The sequence below is a fragment of the Gopherus evgoodei genome, chromosome 14 (assembly GCF_007399415.2).
Source record: "Gopherus evgoodei ecotype Sinaloan lineage chromosome 14, rGopEvg1_v1.p, whole genome shotgun sequence".
NCBI lineage: Eukaryota > Metazoa > Chordata > Testudines > Testudinidae > Gopherus > Gopherus evgoodei.
The window spans coordinates 21589222-21608842 of record NC_044335.1 but is presented as its reverse complement, the minus strand read 5'-3'; the positions used below and the strand labels follow the sequence as shown (position 1 = coordinate 21608842).

Sequence of the window (19621 nt, the reverse complement as noted above, 5' to 3'; positions counted from 1 at the left end):
TTTAACATCTGAACAAATGTACAAAGTTTAAAAAACAACTCAAAATGGACTCTAATAGGATTTCACAACTGCCCCAGAACCCCACACCCCCAACAGGGAGTGAAGATGCAGGTACAATCTGATTCCTCCTTCGAAAGCACCAAATGCCCATTTAAACACCATGTTACTTAGCTTTTAAACTCGATGGTCCAAGAACAGACCTGCAAACTGTCAGTGTCTTCAAGTGATTGGCTGGAAAGGAGTTCAAATATAGCACCATTTCTGAGAGATCAACATGCCTTCCCCCCTGCCCCATCTGAAACTATCGCCCTCCTCAGTTGTGTTAGCTTTAACATCCTACTTTCCCTCTGACCTCCAGGGAGCTGCTCCCCTCAGCCTCTTGCTATTTGAAAATGCAGACTATCACACTGGCTATAGATAAAACAAATCTCCTACTATCAAGCTTATCTTCCTCTTAACTGGGCACCTGGAGCTCCATACCACAGAGCTCCTACGAAGCTAAGGTGCTCAGGCTTTGGCTTCAGCCCCAGTTGGTGGGGTTCAGGATTCAGCTTTGGGGTCGGGTATTGGCTTTCTGACTGGGGCCCCAGCGAGTCTAATGCTGGCTCTGCTTGGCAGACCCTGTGAAACCTGCTTGTGGCCCCCCCAGGGGACCCCAGATCCCTGGTTGAGAACTACTGCTGTACAGGGCTATTTGGAAGCATGGAGCAGTACAAAGAGCACAATCTGTAAGTTACTTCTCTGGGTTGAGAGAACTAAAAGTAGTCATGAGCTGAGAAGGGATTTTTCTGTGTTGGCCAGGAGATGATCCAGCTTTGCTCTACGGCCTCTTTCCCACCCAGTAGAGAGACATCTCTCACCTTTGTTAGCGACTGTCCTTGCTGAGTAGAGGCATGGAGAAGTGCCTGATTCCATGCAGCACTGAAAGCCCAGCTGGTAAAGGGTGCAGTAGTCATGGATTTGTGCTGGAGAACATGTATGGTTTCAGGGAGCATCCTAGGTCTATGCTCCTACCCCTACCATCATCTCTGAGCTCTGCATCCCCAGCTATTTGGTAAAAAGGGGAAATGTTCTTCCCTCCCAGGCTGGGGCTCACGTTAGAGTTGTATCACAGGGAAAAGGATGTTTCCAGCTGTTCTATGAGGCAAGCTGCTACCATGTGCTTGGGGACATGGAGTAAAGGGGATGTTTTCTTCAGAGCCCAGTTTCAGCCTGTGCCTGACTCTCAGGTGCAATGGGTTACAGGGAAGAAATGTGGTAATAGGAGGAAAAAAGGGATGAGAGTGCCCAAAAATGAGTGGAAGAGGGCGATGGGGTGGAAAGTCAGGGCCAGGGCTGTGGTGGCAGCAGGTGCAGAGAAGAACTGAAGCAGGCCTAGTGTGAGAGATTAAATTAAAGCCATGAACAGCATGTACCATGGCAGCTTCCCCCACACCCCCAGTGCCAGTGTAGCTGAAATAGACTCTGCTTTCTTTTCACCATGACTAAATCCAGCCTAGCCAAACAACCCTGGCCATATCTAAAGGAGGAGCTAGGTATTGTCCTCCATCACTGCAGTCTGCAGAGAGGGTTCCTGCTAGTTCCAGTCAGACCGTGTGCTCTATGTGAAACTGGAGTTTAACCTTTCCCTTGTTTCTTGGGCTATAGCTTGTAGCAGAGGAATTCTCTTGCCAGTCTGAGTACCAGAATACAGTCCTTGGATGTCACAAACGTGCCATGGTACTAATGTGAAATGGCCCAGAGGTGGGTTCCCCGGCACCTCCTGGTTCTACTGTGGGGTGAATCCCCATTCCTAGCTCACCAGAACCACTCAAGGATCTGATGCTTCACTGGGCTCCTTTGTGCCTCATCAGCCCAGCTGGAAAACTGGGTGAAATGTGGAGATCTCCCAAAAGCCCAAATGATGCTGCTGAGTTGAGCTTCCCTTGATTAACATCCCCCTTGCCCCCCCCCCCCCCGGAAGGGTTCTGCTTTCAAAGGCACTGAGAGAGACTTGTCCTTACCTTCGCCTCCTGCCTGTGCTTGATAAAGGAAGTCCCTCCCTAGGGAAGTCACCTAGCCAAGAAGGCTTTCAGGGGCCCTGGGGTATGTGATCCCAGTTGCCCACGCCTGTCTTTGTGACGATGGGATAATGGAAATGAACACACATTGCCCTGTGCAGCCTGGGTACAGATAAACCCTATTTCTCCAAATCTATACCTGAAGCATCTTGTGCAGTAAAGCCATTTATGGGACAAGAACACCTGCACATATCCCCTGCCCCATTATTGCTTAAATTACTCTCCAGGGTTGGGGGGGCACAATGGCTTAATGTCCTGGCTTCTGAGCTTTGGAGACAATGTGACTTAGGCAACGAGCAAAGGGTTGTGTCCAGTTTGCAGTCCTTGGCCTGCAAACACACAGGACCCCTGGCATCCCTTGTTCTTATTAAATTCAGGCCTAGTACAGTCCTAAAATGGACTCCCTGAAAATGCCATGCTTAAATAGTTGACTCTCTAACAGGGCACACTGTGTGCTCCATAGCACAACTGGTAAAATGGAGGAAGCTGAGCAAAGGCACTGCACTCCAGAGCAGTGGGGGGAGGAAGAAGGTTGTTTATAGACATGTTTGTCTTAATGCATATCCCCCTATGATGCCTGCCAAAAGGGGTGGGTGGATGGGGAATGCGTTTAATTTTAAATTGGCTTAAGCATTAGTTGAGAGACAGAAACCTGGGCTCAGCTGAATAGAATGGAAGCCATTGTGTCAAAAAGGTGAATAAAATTCCCCAGGGTACATACTAGAAGGCTTTCCCTGTTTAAAATCCAAATGTCCCCGGTGGGTGTTGTGAAGGTGAGTCCCTGACTATCTCTTTGCCCCAGTGGATAAGATGCATGTGATCCTTTAGGAACAGAGTTTGTCCATCCTGCCTTACAAATACAGAGTTTTATTCTTTCCAAAGCAATCAATCCTCCAAAATGATTCTGCCTTGAGCTTGGTCCTGAATTGTCATTCCTGGGTCACAGCTACATAACAACCACCCAGCTATGACCAGGATCTCGCTACATTGTTAGGACAGCTGCTAAGTGACAAGAAGGGACATCAATTCCAGTTCAGTAATGGCAAAGGGACGATTTGGGCTGTAGGGTTTCACTTTTCTCAGGCAAGAAAAAAAAATTAAAGAAATGGGAGAAGGGATTATAGCAGCTTTCCATTTATATTTAAAAAAAAACCAACCCATTGTCACAGTAGAGTCTGTGTGATATAAGTTAATTCTGTTCTTCAAGGATAAAGAGAGGTGGCTTTCAGTATAGCTAATGCTGCTTCCCCTCTGAAGCACCTTCCAAGTTGGTGACCTGTTCGGCCAGCTCTGTGACTTTGGCCTGGCAATCCAGCAAGTTGTCCTTCAGTACAGTTATTTCCTGAGAGTGGGAGGTCAAAGTCCCGTTCATATGGTCCATGTAGCCCCACAGGCTGCCTGTGTGCTTCTCCAGCTCATCACGGATGATGTCCGGGCTCCCTGTCATGGCACCAAGCCTGCCGCACATGTTTTCCACCTGGGCCACGCGGCTGTCGAACTGGGTCACCTCCTTCTGCAGGTCATGTGCAGCGTTCTTGCAGTTGCTTAGATCATTCACGATCCTGGCTTTGAGTCTCTCCAGGTCGCCTTTCAGGTTCAGGACACGCTTGTTACTGAAGATGAGTTGCGAGCCTTGGTCACTGACCTTCTCCTGAATGGAGTGCACCTCATCCTCTATCTTGCGCTCGTGTTCGTCCAGTGAGGAGTTGACGTGCAGCACGGTGTTGGAGTACTGAGAGACGGAGTCCTTGAGCCCTGTCAGGGATTTGCTCACGGTATTCAGGTTGATCTTGAGCAGGGTGATCTCGCCTTGCAGGGAGCCGGTTGCCTCCTCCTCAATCCGCCTCTGGATCTCCAGGATGGTGGCATTCAACTTGTGCAGGAGGTCGTTGTTGCTGTCCATTCTGAGCAGCAGATCCTGGTTCTTGCTCTGGCAGTCCTCAATTTCTGTCCGGAAGCTCTCCACATCTTTGGAAGCAGAAGCGCAGCCCAGTAAGCAAGTTCTCTCCAGGGTGGTGAGCTGGCTCTGCAGCACCTCCAGTCTCTCATCTGTCTGCTTCCTCATGTTGGCAAGCTCTCCCTCCAGCAAGGGCATCATGGCTCCATCCAGGCCCGCTGGGGCAGTGACATTGCTTAGCTCCCCCACAATGGTCATGAACCTGTCCTCCAAGGTCCTCATTTTGTCCTCAGATGAGGTCCTCACACCATCCAACTCTGACCTCACCAGACCCATCATGCTGTCCTCCAAGCTGGAGCAGCAACTGCCAGTCTCTCTCTCCGTAGCATTGAGCCTCGCCTCCAGGTCCTCGAAGCGCCCTTCAACGAGGCTCCCCAGGGTGATGGTGGAGAACTCACCGTTGAGCTGTGAGTGCAGGTTCTTCTGAGACTCAGAGATGCTGTGCAGGCCCTTCTCCAGGATGTCCATGCGCTCGGTGAGGTAGTTCAGGTTGCCGCAGCAGCTCTCCACCACGGTCAGCCCTTGGATCTGGGTCTCCAGCTGGGAGATCTCCTTCTTGATCTCTAGTTCTTTGCCGTCCAGGGTCTGCTGTAGCCGCAAGTTGGCAGCTTTCTCCTCCTCGCACTGCTGCTGCACCTCCTTGATCCTGAAGTCACACGTGCTCTGGATTTTCACCAGCTTCTTCTCAAAGCCATCCAGCAGCTCTCCTCGCAGGTTGCTCAGCCGGGTGTCCACGTACTCCTCCAACATGTCAATGGAGGTGAGGGGTGATGGCCTAGCTGATTCCAGCAGGTGTTTGATCTGCCCGTCATGGTCCAGGACCAGGCCATGCACCTCATTGAGCAAATCTGTCTTGGTCTTCAGCACGTCACTCACCTCACTCACCTTGGCCAGGATCTCACCCACGGGTGGATAGGTGGTGATGTCCGCCTTGTCAGCCACATCCACAATCCCATCGGGAATGACCCCAAAGCCCACCGTTGAGTCGGGCACGCTTGGGCTGTTCATCAGAGACCCGATCATCTTGTTGGTGTCCTCCTGGATGGCCAGACGCAGGTGGTCCCCTAGCCCACTCACCACATTGTGCAGGCTGTTGTAGGACTGCGAGAGGCGCCTTACCTCCTCTTCCAGCCGGTCCAGCCTGTCCCCAAAGATGCCAGGTATCTTCCTGCCTACATTAGAGAAGAAACAGAGGGGAAGATGACGATGACAACGACAACAACTACAGAATTAAGCTTTCTCCGCCTTAATTCTGACTTCTGCCTGTCCTGTTGCTTGCATTCAGCTTTCTGGTATTCAGATGGTTAACATGGCAAGCAGCCCACCTGGCCTTCCTGGGTATGTCTACACTGCAATTAAAAACCTGTGGCTAGCCCTAGCCCGCTGGCTGTGGCTAAGGGGCTGCTTAATTGCAGCATAGATGTTCTGGCTTGGGCTGCAGTTCACATGGTTCCAGAGCCAATCTGCAACATCTACACTGCAATTAAGCAGCCCCTTAGCCTGAACCCCATGAGCCTGAGTCAGCTGGCATGTGTTCTTATGTCTATAGCTGCAGGCCATAACTGCAAGGGGATGGGTGGTGAATAGCTGTAAGTCTCTATTCTTCTGCTCCCTTTGTGTATTAATGACTATGGCCCTCTGAGCCTGACTTCATGTCTCCCCCTAATACCTGGATTCAGCAAGTGTAATCCCTGCTCTTTACTGATAGTAAACGAGGTAGAGGCCTATATTTTGGGGGATGATAGGTTCAGTCCCCATTAGAAGTGATGTCTGTCTGTTTGCGTTTGGCCAAGAGTTGGGCCGTGGGTAGCTGGAAAGGGCTCCTCTGTGGCTTAAGCAGTCTGATGAGGCTGCAAAGCCCGGTGTCCTGTCCCTCCCCACTTGCCTCAGGTAGCTCTAGAGAACTACCTCCTTCCTCTGCACCCTCTTGCTCTGCTGTACAATGTATGTAAAAATTCTGTATCTGCCCCTGCTGCCTCTGCTGCTGTAACTGTTCCTGCTGCCCTAAGCAGAGACAGATAGTGCGGCTACTCTAGGTACTGGGAGTGTTTTCAGTGCTACTCGCTCTAGCGGAGCGCCCAGCCTCTACAGGACGGCTGTAGGTACAGATGCTGCAGCTAGGTGTGTTCTGCTGCAGCCTAATGAAAAGTCTACTGTCGTCTCCCATTAATTTCAGTGGGCTTTGACTCAGGCCTGAACCTACCAATTCTCCTTGTGTTCCCTACAAGGTAAAGTGTGAGCAAGCCTGGCTGCTCAAAACCCAAATCCCTGCCCTACTTCTTGACCTCTCTCCCCTCCGTCCCAAGAGAATGGGAGGCACATTGCCCCATGCTTACTTAGCTGTGCAACTTGGTCAGTGATGACCTCTCACCACCCCCAAGCACGTTTAGGACATAGACAAGTCCCCAGCACTGGGGAAATCTCCTGATTTTAGCACTGCAGGTGGGAGCAGCCTTGGAAAAGCAGGGCTGTGACAAAGAAAGTAGGAGACCATCTGTTCAGGCCCAGCCCTCTGAAAGGTAAGTTGTGCCTCTCTGTTCCCAAAGAGTTGAGTCTCAGGTCTTTAGAGTTCTACCTGGCCTGCAAGGAATTGCCTGCCTGGAGAGTGATTTCCACTGAGCCGTGGTATTATCAAGATGCTCCCTTTTTGTGACATGGGAGGAATTTTTTAAAGGGCTGGGACTGTATTGTACATTTCAAAACACCCTCCATTAGTTCCTGCTGCCTGTTTTATGTGGGCACCTTGTAGCCACTCTACTGCAGAAGTTAGCTCAGCTGGAATGGGCTGCTGGAACCTGTTGAATTACCTTCTATTAATTTGGCCCTAAAACCCAACTTGCCTTATAAACGCTTACGAATCCTACAATTCTCTGACTTTCTGTCTCCAAATGATCCATGCTGCAATGAGTGTGAGGAACCCAGCCCCACGAAACCCTGCAGGAGCCCAGCTACAACGGACACTGCGCAGGTGCTGGTGAAAGGTAACAACGGGCGCTGACTGTGTCATTAGTTTCTGTGCAACCATAACCTGAGGGTGTGAAATCAAAGGCAATGCAGCTCCCCAGGGAAGGCTCAATCACTCACCATAGTGGTTCTTCTTTGGACCTGGAAACGGCTCAGGGTGGATTTGGGGATGAGGAGGAACTCTAGGACCTGGAAACATCTTGTGACCAGGAGGAATTTTAGGGCTGGGGCGCTGGGGCAGTAGACCTGGTTGATCGGTAGGGCTGTCGTGGCACCCTTCTCCCATGAGTCCTGGGCAGCACCTCCATGCCAGCTCAGTCACTGTCTTGTAGCCAATCTTGTACTTGGGTCTGTAGAAGGTGCGGTACCTTTTTGGAGACGAGGGAGGAGGGAAGGGAGAGCAGAGTCACGAGTTGAAATCTAGATCTTGAGCACTTTATAACAGAAGGTGGGGCGGGGGCTGAATCAGCCACCTTTCCTGCCATGCTGGAGATGATAAATAGTAACCGTTAGTGGCATTTCTCTTCCTAGCACCACAAGGCCCAGCTGTAACTGCCTTATAGGCCCCAACAAAGCTTGCACTATATACTGTGCAAACAGAGCAAGAGACAGCTCCCCACCCCTCCTGAGCTTACAGTCAGATCGACAAGACCTGGATGGATGGAAGGGGCAGAACATACAAAGGATGGCTTATGCACCTTTCTTTCTTTGCTTTGCTGGGCCTCTCACTTTGAAAATCAAAGACCACTACCAATATAATTTGTATTATTAAACCTAGGTATTGCTGTAGCATCTGGAGGGCAACTACAATGGGCCTCGTTTTGCTAAAGCTTGCACAAATACACAGTAAATGACTGCCTGTGTAAGAAAGAAAAAACTCAGAGGCGTTGGTGGAAATGACTCAAATGTTACAGAATTTAAAAGAGAAACCTTTTCCAAAGTTTGTTTTTTAATAACGCCATAGAATTGCATGGGGGAGGGAGATCTTTCCTGTGGAATGTTACAGGACTGGTCAAATACCTTTTCGAAAGATGGCTGTATTTTGGAGAACGTTTCTAAAAGGGAACATTGTTACAATAATCTTGCTGTATTTGCTATAAAATACGGATTGTTTTTAAGCAGTAGGGGGCAGCAATGCCCAATATCTGTATTTTCCCCTCATGGGAAGCACTGTGGGCTGGATGGATGTTGTTAACCCTCTGCACCTCACTCACCGCCTGCCAGCCAAAACTCCCAAAGTCCTTCACTTTTGGTGATGGAGGGAGCTTTACAACATCCCTACATGGCACATCTTACTGTCCACATTTTACAGAAGGGGAAAGTGGGAGAGAGAGGCTTAAAAGACACATCCTAGGGCCCCTTAATAATGGGGCAGAAAGCTGACCCTAGAACACAGAGCTGGGATTTAACAACTGGCCCATCCTTCCTCTGCATATTTCAAACAGCAGTGCCTCTACTTTAATCCCACCTCATCTTCCCCTCACTCTACCTCATCAGTGGTGTCACTAATGTGAATTCAACAGCTAGTATTAGGATAGGAGTAAACTCCCCCCTCCCACCCATTTCTCTCTAGGCCTCATCCCTGCCAGAGTTCCAGTGACCTTGTATGAATGGGGAGTGTGGGAACCAATTGGAACAGAATGAAAATGGACCCGAATCTTTGCTGCCAAAGTGAGCCAAACCAATGTTCAAGCTGCTCTGAAAACGGAATTGCTGCTCTACAGGAAATTCTAATATTTTGAAATTCCCTGTGGTCCGAGGGGGCACACAAAGTTGAAATTTACCATGGAATTGAAATTCTGATATATTTCACTTCAGAAACATTGCAATCACCTTAACAAAACATTTTGCCACCATTGAAACATGCTACATATAATACAAATATATTAATATAATCATATTGATATAAATGTCAAAAAATTAAGTCAAAACAAGAAAAACTGAGCAAGATGAAACAAAATACACCATTTTGACTGAAATAGTTTCAATTTTTTTCTGTTTAAACTTAGTTGAAATCAACGTTCCTGTGAACCATTTTGATTTTGCCAACAGCATTTTTGAGTGGAAAACGGCAACATGGAAAATGTTCCGCTGTCTCAAATATTTATTGAGTTGGGCCCCTTAGCTTTCCACTCCACTTTGGAAAAACTTTGCATGTGCATTACTGCATGGTAGGGGGAATATGCTACCCAGATGTCAAGCACAAAGGGAGATGTCTTCACCCATTGGGAAGCACCTTATGTTGTTCTAATGCACACAAGTGCAGACATGCACTGATACAAGGGATTCTGACATGCATGGCTAGGTGAGGTGCAAGGCATTAGCTAACATGCACAGCCATGGATGCATGTGCACATCTCCTGCACTTCTGCCTGTATTCACTTGGAGGGGGGTGTATAAGCTACATACATGCCCTAGTACATGCACAGGTGGATGTATACAGGCACTGATTTATATGTATGTGGCCAAGTACACACCCACAAAACGCTGCACCTTCTTCAAAGGGAGAGCATCACAGGGCTGCTCTAGCTCAGCTGCTCTCAATGTGCTTGAGAAAGGAGGGCTTGTTCTGGTTGGTAGTTTTTTCCGGTGAGTCCCTGTCCACTGGGAAGGGTTTTGCTCAGCGGCCGGTTCCTCCAGGCTCCTTTTGGCCAGCCCCCTTGGAACGCCACGCTGTGCATGAACCTGCTGTGAGCTGCTGTTTGTTCAATTGGAAACACAAGCGAGGGTCAGAAAGGGGGAGCAGGGGCTGGAAAAAGCAGCTAGCTTTTTATTATTTCTCCCTCCAGAAACCTCCAAGCTACTATGGTATTTTTTATAGAGTGTTTAAGCCTGCCCGGAAATATCGTGGTGCGCAGTAAAAGCTGCCGAGCTCAGCCACTGTCAATAACAACATTGGCACAAGCCAGCGCCTCGGCTCTGAGCAGACGTTTGGGCTGCAGCCTGTCGTTCTTTGCATTTGGCAGAGGCAGGGGATTGTAAGTGGAACTCAGGATGGGGCGAGCAAGGCGTCTGGTGCACGAGGCGCTCCCAGCCCTGCTGCGCTGCCCTCTGGCACCACTCATGATGAAGAACACACTGCCCTTCTGCAATTAGGAACCCACTCCCCGACTCCCTGACTGCCAGCAACAGGAAGTATTTATTGCAGCTGGATCAACAGTGCCTGGAAAAACTGCCTCTCTCTTGTGTGCAGCATTCCAAGCGGTGTAAAAAGTGCAGCTGGCCAATGCAGCCTCTTTCAGCAAATGGCATTGGTTCAGCGTATGTGTTTGAAGCGATGCAGTGGGCCAGGGAGTGGGGAGTGGGAGCAGGGCAGTGCTCAGTGGGGCTAGTTACCAAATGGCGAGCTAGCAGAAACAGCCTGTGAACTGCTGCCCTCTAGTGGGGAACATTTGAATGGTGCAACTTGATGTCATAGATCCTGCTCAGGGAGAAGCGTGACCCTCCTTAGCTCAAGTGGTGGAGGCTAGGCTGAGCTTTTAGAACTAGAGTCTAGCGCCACTGCTGCAGTGGTGGTGTGAGTGCCATTGTGTAGCACAGTGTCAGCTTGGAGAACCTAGGAGGACCTTTCACACCCATGTCCGAGTGAAGTGAACTCATGGGTGCTGGAACTAGGGGTGCCGGAGGGTGCTGCAGCAATCCCTGACTTGAAGTGGTTTCCATTATATACAAGATTTACAGTTTGGGTCAATGGGTCTCAGGACCCTCACTATGAAAATTGTTCCAGCAAGCCTGGGTGAACACCTGCCACCCCCAGATGCTTGAGAGTGAGTTTGGCTAACTATAGATGCATATAAAGAACAGGCTTTTATGTGTACACTGCTGCTTTCCACTCAATGGACTCAAAATGGTGTGTCATAGACCCTATACTGCTATCAGCTTGTGGAGATTCTCCTTTAGCTCAAGTGGGCTGAGTTCTCCCCCTGCCCAATCTCACAGAAGTCCCATGCAAGCTACAGAATGCAGGATAGTGACAGCTGTGAGGTTCCTAGTGGTCATGATATTTTTGAGGGGGGGGGGAAATGTGGGGATTTCCCTGCCTTTGCTGGAGTTCATTCATTCTCCTCCTACTCAACTGACACTACCAACATTTCTCTGCCAGGGAGCATAGCAAAGGCTGGGAGTCATGGCTCCTGGGTTCTGCTTTAGCCTTGCTGCTGAGCTGCCAGCCAGGTTTCCAGGAGAACTCGGCACCCAACATGCACCGGATGTACTGAGCTCAGTGAAAGATCTTTTCAGGCCCCGGGCTTCAGTGTGAGATGTGGGGGCTCTGCAAATCAGATCCTTAACCTCCCTGGTATAGCTTGCCCATCAGTGAGAGGGGGGTGGGATCACGATCCTGCTTAGTTCTCAGGCAGTGTGAGGCCAAATTCAATCCACATAAGTCCTTAGCTTGTTGGATGCAGATGCTAGAGAAGCAGAAAGGAAATCGTCTCATTCCAGCCCTAGCTTTGCTGAACAGCAGGGTTTTTCCCTTGGACCATTTCTAGATGGCAGGGAGTTTAAAAATACTTTCCTGGTACAGGAAACCGGCATCTCCCTTTCCGTGGTTTACACCTTCTCCCGCTCTGCATTTGAACTCTGGACTTGGGCTGGTCAAAATTTTCTTATCAAATCGGATTATTGACAAATGAAAATGTTCACCAAAATTGTCTCTTTTCCATAGAAATGTTGGACTTTTCCTCAAACCCCCCCCAACACCAGATGAAAAACTCCTGACAACCAAAATATGCTGCTCCAGTACCTCGGGAGAGTTGTAGTTCAGTTGCCCATTCTTCTCCAGGAAGTTTCCCTCCAGGACTACAACTCCCAGGATGCACTATGACCAGGGAGTCCCATGATGCACCAACTCCTCCTCACCATGATGTATCATGGGAGATGTAGGCCGATGAGAGAGCCACTGCCTAGAAAAGAATGGGAGCAGGAGGCACTGTGGCAGATGTTCCAAATTAAAATGTTTCTGTAAATTTTCATGACAATTGTTGGCAAAACCAACATTATTTTAATTTTCATTGCAATTTTCTGCTGACCCCCTCCCCACAGCCAGCTCTCCCCAGCCGTTACAGTGCAGTTGCTTAGAATCCTTGCCAGATGATCTGAGGCAGGTGCCATGGAGGGGGGACCTATCAGGCCACCTCCATAAAGCACATGCGTTCACCCAGTCATGACACTGTGGATATAGCTGCACTGGGATGCCTTACTCCACCAATGGGACAGTGACTTGATTTCATTCCTGCTGTCCTTTGGTGGGATGGGGCTACTGGATGAGAGCCTGTGGGTAGCATTAGTGCACAACCCACTGGTAGGTGGGCCTCATCCATTCATCCTCTTGGTGGGAGATGGGAAGAGGGGGCAGGGTTGGTTGGAAAGAAGCGTGGGAGATGTGCTGGTGCGGGGAGGGGGTGTCTCCAAACTGCAAACCCACTAGTGGTGTCTCCAAACTGCTGGGGCTGGGCAGGACTGGAGGCTGCCCTTCTGCTCCCTACCTGGGACAGAGGCCTTGAGTGATCTCTCCCTCACCAATTCTCTCCTGCCCCCTTAGCTCCCCAGTGGGAGCAGTGTGCTAGTAGGTCTGGGGCATCAGGGCCCCTATCCTTTCTCTCCCTAGGGGCAGCAATACATTTGGCTTTAAATGGCACCCCCCCCCAAAATAAAAAGGAAATAAAAAACTAAGGGTATCTGCTTCTGGAAGTCTGTTCGCTCTTCAGATCAGTCGTTCTAGCCCTGAGCACCCTAATGGCTGGGCCAGGGACCAGCTCCCTCCAAGGGAGCAGCACTATGGGAGAAGGAAAGGGAAAATCCACATTTGTCTTGCCCCATGAGTCTGGCTGGCCCAGGGACCTAGTGGTTAGTGCACTAGGCTGGATGCTGTTGCCAAGGAGACATGGGTTCACTTCCAGGTCATAGTGCTGTGAGCTCCTATGGTTGCCTTCCCTCAGGCTGCTTAAGGAGCAGAAGTCATGGACTCCAGAGAGAGTCCTGGCTAGTGCTTCTGGGTCAAAGGGATGGGGTCTGTGCGGCCCCTCCCCCTTCCTTGAGTCACTCAGAGACAGCTCTAGGAAATGAGACCAGGGGGCCTCAGGTGATGGCATCAATGTCCAGTGGTTAGCTCAGGGGCTTTGGAGACGGAGGAGCACACTAACTGCCAAACCAGGTCAACTGAATGGATCCATTTAGTAGCAGTCCAGTATCCTGTCTCCTACAGTGACCAACAGCAGTTGCCTCAGAGGTAGGTGGAAACAGCCTGCCTGCCCTTGCAGTGGAGAGTTACTGCATGTTGTCCTCTAAGGGGAAGTTTCTTTCTACCCCAGGCAGGTAGTGGTTGGCTTATGCCCTGAAGCATGAGGGGCTGTATCCATTATGTTTTTACCTTATCTAATGCAACTGTGATTGACTTTACTCTACCATCCACAAAAATGTCTAATGTTCTGAGTCTTGCTAGGTTCCTGACTTTAGTGGTGCCTTGTGGCAATGAGTGCCACAGATCTGTAGTGCATTGCAAAGAAAAATATTTCCTTTGACTTGTTTTAAATGTCTTGTTAGCTGTTATCTGTGCTGTGAGATAGTGACTAGGATGCTCCCAGGGAAAGGCAGGATGGACTAGTGGTTGGCCTGCAGCCTAGGACTCAGAAGACCTGGGATCTGTTCCTGGCTTGGCTGCTGTCCTTAGACAAGGTGTGTTGCTGCTTTTTACCTCAGTTTCCCCATTTGTAAAATGAAGCTAATGATACCAATCTCCTTTGTACAGATTTTTAAGATCTATGGATGAAAAGTGCTGTGTGTGAGCTGGGTAGTATTATGATTTATCATCTCTGTATCATTTCATATTTGTCTACTTCTAACATGCCACTCAGTTATCTCTCTAAACTAAACCATCCCCGTTTTTCCAATCCTTCCTCATGCAGAAGTCTCTTGGCTCTGTCTGCTTGTCTCGGAACCGCCTTCTGTTGCTTCTGTATATTTTAAGATGGGCTGGCCAGAAATGAACACTGTATACAGGGTTCTGTTCATGATTTCACCACTGATTGACTGTGTGATTCTGGGCACATTGCTTCACCTCCCTGTACCACTGTTTCCCATCTGCCAAATGAGGGTATTAATACTCAGACTGAAAGGTCAATGCTTTGAGCTCCTGGGGATGAGCAGCCCCAGCTAGTACCCCATCCACTGGATCTCTTTTTCTGATGCAATATCCACTACGCCCACGTTCCAGAGATGCAAACCTACTGCCTCCCCATCCACTGGATCTCTTTTTCTGATGCAATATCCACTACACCCATGTTCCAGAGATGCAAACCTACTGCAGAAAGCCAGATAAGCTTCATCCATGCAGGAGGCATGTGGCCCAGCTCTGGGACAGTGACATGAAAGCAGCACACTCATATTTCCATATGTGTTACATTAGGGCAAGCGTTCGATCTAAATGACCTTTGGATCCTACCATGCCACTCCCATGGCTATGTCCAACATGTACTCACAGGACTTTCCCTGGGCACTTGGGCCCCCAGCTGCACTTGTGATATTCTGCCTTCACGTAGCTCTCCACCCCATCCTGCAGGGTGCATGTCACATTTCTCTGCACCACGTATGCACAGTAGCTCCTGCAGTGGAAACAAAGCAGAACACAGTCAAACCACTGCCCAGAAGCAGCAGCCAGGAATCCCCCAAAAGGGAAGGAGAATGGGGCGTTGCTACCAAAGTCCATTTCCAAGGTAAAGACTCAAAAAACCCTCCAGTCCAGAGTTTACCTGCACCTGGCTAGCATTTGCTACTAATGCTTCCACCAGGGTTAGGCTGCTAGAGGGCTCCCTCCACCTGTTCATTCACTTGGAATAATGAATTAGCTAACACCACTGACCTGGAAAAGTCACAGCATGAGAGCTCAGAGTGAGGGGACCCCTACTGCTCCACAACCAGCTGGGTGCTGGGGTCTCCAGGGAAGAAATGGGGATAGATGAACGTCACCTGGATGCCCCAGCCTGGATTCCATGTTGTGCTCAGCCTCTGCATTCGTTAACCTGAAGCCTCCTTGTGACCACTCAGGTTAATATCATGCCATGCAAGCATGGTGACAGAGGGCCATGCCTCGTGGTGCATTAGACCACGTGTAAAACCACTGGGGCTGCACTGAGGATCTGTGCTGTACAGTAGTGATGGACACATTGGGTCACAGGCCATGAGGAGCTCCTTCAGTGCAAGCCCTGAGTCTTGACAGCAAGGTACATAGCGCTGAGCTTTATTGATCATGCCTGCACTGTTCCCCTCCGGGGAGGGGTTCGGATATTTGGTTGTGGGCTATCTGTGCAGAAGTCTCTCTGAGCCTGCAGGAGCTCCATCTCCCCAGGGCTGGCAGGATCGCAGATGCTCATTTCACTGTGCCTAAATGTCTTTGCTCAGGCATTCTCAGAAGATCAGCTTGCAAGATCTCCAGGGCTTTCTAGTTGTCTGGGTCAGCAAGATCACTAAGCTAGTTGCGCCCCGCTGTATTCTGGTCCTGCTGCTTCCCTTCCTGGCTGTGACTTGGCAATGAGAACAGGCAAAGCCAGTCAGTCAAACACTTTCAAATGAGTGAGAGGCCCCAGGGTTTGGTGGGTTCTGATTAAATCTGGGCTGGTTCTCCTATCCCTGATATACTGTACACGTACGCTTCTCATGTGAGACCCTCACATCAAGGGCTTTCCCCACCCTTCACTTGAAACAACAACCCCAGAACAACAACCAAGAAAGTAAATTGCTCCTAGCTCTTCACTCACATGCTGCTGTCTGCGACTTTGAGTGCTGTCCCAGGCAAACATAAGGAAGTACAATAGCTACACTGCGACAGGTTCTGAGATCTCAGTACCAGCATTTCCCACAAGATGGGCATGAATCCATTCAAGTATCTCTCACCTTGATCAACGGGATGCAGCATGTCTCCAGCAAAGCTTGAGAAGTCTAGGTTCAGCTCTTTAGCTTAGAGCTCAGCAAACTTGTGGAAGCTCAGTTCCACCTCCTTTGTACGTTTACACTCTGGGGTTGGAGCCCTGGGCTGCAAGACAGATCTGAGCTGTCTGCTTCCCCATGCACCTGGCTGTTTCCTTCTCCCCAAGCTCTCAGGAGAGGCTCCCAGGGCACAGGACTCTTCCTGGCTGCTGGCTTCCCCCATGCACTTAGTGGCTGGGCTCCTGAAGCAAGGGCTCCTTCTGTCTGCTAAACCACACTCACAGTGTTGGAGGTTAGTCCCACAGGTCCTTATGGAGTTGCTTCAGATTTTTGCCAGATTAACTCCAGAATAAGCATAGAGCACAGGTTCCCCTGCTCCTGGTTCCAGCGGTGCTCTAAAACCTTGCTTGGAGGTGTAGGCAGGACTGAACCACATTCCCCACAGCTCTGCAAATGTCCAAGCTTTAGCATGGCTTGAGAACATGATTCAATCATAGTTCATCCCACCTACATTGCCAGGCTGACTCATCTCTTACCTTTGCTGGGGGACAACTGTATTGTAACCAGGTCTTTCACCATGGTAGTTCCTATGGCGGAGACAGGGTCTTAGTAACATCTAATGTGGATTACACTTGGTTCCATGTCCAGTGAAGACAGGACCATAGGCTGGGGTGGTGGTGGTGGAAGGGGGACTATCTACTTGCCTTACACCCACGTCACTAATGGGAACTGCCCCAGCCTTAATGGGCAGCTTGGTCTAGTGGAGTGCAGCATGGCTATCGACAGTAGGAAAAAGAGGGAGCTTTCTGGGTAGCTCATGCTAGGAGTTTTCTCACAACTGGGAGACAGAATGGCTGGTGACTGCAAAAAGGTAGGATCCCCAGGCCTCCGCCTGTAGGCACAATGCCTGCACTGAGCAAGCCACAGTGAATCAGACGGTACCCAGGTTGCTTCTGCCTTGGATGTCCAGTTAGGCAAGTCTGCTTTGACACGTTCTTTTTCTCACCGTGGGAACGTGCTGCCAAGTAACGGCACCATTTTGATTAATGTGCAGACTGTAACCAAGTTTAGACGGATATGGGAGGCAAGACAGCCAGAGTGGGGCAGCAAGTGCAACACAATCCACCTGGGTGCTGGAGAGAGGGATTGAGGTCAGCAGAGGCAGGCCCAGTGGGAAGAGTACAGGGTAGTGCTAGAACAAAGGAACGCTGAGGCAATTCCAGCAAAGCACTGGGCTGTGGGGGGAAGCAGATGAGGATGTGCTGAGAAGTTCAGAATGTGGGGCTGAGATAGCAGAGAAGTGTAGAGAAGAGAAGGATTAAGGCCACAGGGACACAGCAGATGGCACAGCGGGAGAAGATGAGGGTGCAAGGACAAAGCCAAAGGCTGAGATGCATATGGTGGGTCCATGGGATAAAGCAGATGGGGATGAGTGAGCTCATGGGGCTGGGGCAAACAGCTCTTCAAAGGTGAAATAGTTCTGTTGGTGTTTGGCTGCTCTGCCCCAAATAAGGAAAACGCTTCAACTCTCCCGCCACCACCTGCACCCTGACCAAAGCCTGGGGAGCTGCTGCCTTGGGCCCTCACCGCCAAGAGATCTTCACCTTTCAGTCACACGTGCAATGAGTTTGAGGGTCTCAGCCTCATTCTTAAGGCACCCTTCTAGATACATCCCAGATCATCACATTATTCAGGCAGCGGTGGTTTAGGAGAGGAGAAGGGCTAACACAGCAGGGGCTGTCCACCTGGAGCAGAGGAGCCCAAGTCTGGAATAACAGGGGGAAGCCAGTCAGGACTGGTGCATTGGTTAGAGAGGGGTGTGTAGCCTCTCCAGCCCTGTTTGCTCTATGCTGGGCTAGAGCTAGTATTATCAGTGCCTTGTTTTTATGAGCATGAAACTCACGCCAAAGTAAAGAGATTAGGGATTTGGATTCCACCCAGCACAGGCCATTCTCTGAGCTCCCTGGAAAATGAAGGGAAGAGATAATCCAGCTCTCCCATTGAATGGATCAGGGCTGAGTTTTCATGGATTCTGAGCCAGAGGGACCATCGTGACCATCCAGGCTGACCTCCTGCATAGCACAGGCCAGAGCACTCCCCCAGATGATTATCCCTCCCTGCAATTCAACTCTTCCTAGGACTCAGTAGGTGGGCAGGCTGGTGCGGGAAGAGGGAGAGGATGGGGCAGGGGGGCTGAGCATGTGTCTAGGGCGAAGCTGATATTGGCTCCCCAACTCAGCTGCCAAGTAGCCCCACTATACAGCGACTGAGCAGCAAACGCAAAGCATCCTCCTCCTCTGTATGGCCCCCCTCTAAAAGGACAGGGCACAGGGAGAGGTGCCAGGGAGGGATGGCACTGGGTTAGCGCATGACACGGGCCCATTCCGGCCGACCTGGGGCTGGAGACATTTCCCACCAGTGGATGCCAATGGGTGCAGCAGCTAATGGGGCAGAGTATTATAAATGGGAGGGGCTGGGAAGGAGACACAGAGCAGCACTTGAGTCCATGGAGTACTGCAAGTGCAAGAGAAGCTCTGGGGGTGACAGCTAAGCCATGCAAGTCTCCCAACGAGCCCCTCGCCAGCCTCCAGCTGAGGCTCAGGCGCCCCAGGAGAGGAAGCTGGGGAGACTGACTGACCCCCTTTCTACCCCTCAGCCCCAGGAGCCCGCGGCAAACCCTGCCTTACTGCCCTAGGAGCCAAGGCCGGCAGCCACCAATGGTACAAATTGCTGGCCAGGAGCTAGTGCGGTACACGGTGAGGGCTAGGCTGGCTCTTTCCTCGGTTGCCACCTGTGGCTAGCGGCGTTAGAGCTTCAGCCCGAGCTTTTAAGGGCGGCAGCTGGAAAACGTTACTGGGGTTTGGGGACCCTCTGGCTGGTAGCGCCAGCATCGATCGCTTCTTTCCGATGTTTCTTTACTCCTAACCCCACATCGGTCCTTTTCCCCACGGGTAGAGCGAGCTCTGGCCAAACAAGCCTCTGGAGCAAATGAAGGGGGAATGGGGGTGTTACACTTTTTAATCCAGATCCCTTCTCCCCACCCCGCCCCGCCTTTCTGCCTGAGCACTCCAGAGTCAATGCAGAAATACAGGCGCTTTCCAACGGCCGCTCCGGATCTGTAGCTCGCTGCCCAGACCAGAAATGTAGCTTCGAGTTCCCGGGCAGCTCTGAGCCCCGTCCCATGAAACCGATCCGCAGTGAAACCCAGCAGCCTGCGATTTCCATTCTAGTCAATGGGAAAGAGACAGCGCTGAAAAGAAAGACGAGCCACACTTACTTGTGCTTCCCCATGGGCTTCCCGGGGCTGAGCTGAGGGCTAGATCCTGAGGTATAAAGATTGTATCTGTTACTGTAAGAGACAGGGGCGGGGTGGTGGTAATAGGTCCCTTTGGCATCCGTCGGAGAAACCAACGTCCCCAGGCAGAGGTAGGCGAAAACCCAGAAGAGAGAGTTTCCACTTGTCCTGCTCATGTTCTTTCTGCCCCTCCAAGGAGACAGCGAGCGAGGGAGCGCTGCAGCCAGCCTCGTAACCTTCCTCCTCCTTGTCACCGAGGCTCGGATGCGAGTCTCTGCTGCTTGGCTTGGGAGGTGCAGAGGATCCGCCAGCGCAGGAGAAGCTGCAAGGACGGGTTTTCTTAAAGGCTCGTTAAACTTTCCAGTGGCGGGGAGGGGGAGTAGGAAATCCTATAAATAGACAGACAGGGTGAGGGCAGCCAAG

At 50.6% G+C, this 19621-nt stretch overlaps 1 protein-coding gene across 1 annotated transcript; it reads right to left on the bottom strand.

The window, feature by feature from the left end:
- Window positions 1-3294: 3294 nt before the first annotated feature.
- Window positions 3295-19414, bottom strand: EMILIN3 (elastin microfibril interfacer 3). Its single transcript, XM_030533390.1, has 4 exons — window positions 19181-19414; window positions 14460-14582; window positions 7102-7349; window positions 3295-5189 (listed from the first exon to the last, which is right to left on the bottom strand). The coding sequence occupies exons 1-4, from the start codon at window positions 19372-19374 to the stop codon at window positions 3295-3297; spliced, it is 2460 nt and encodes an 819-aa protein (XP_030389250.1). The 5' UTR covers window positions 19375-19414.
- Window positions 19415-19621: the final 207 nt, after the last annotated feature.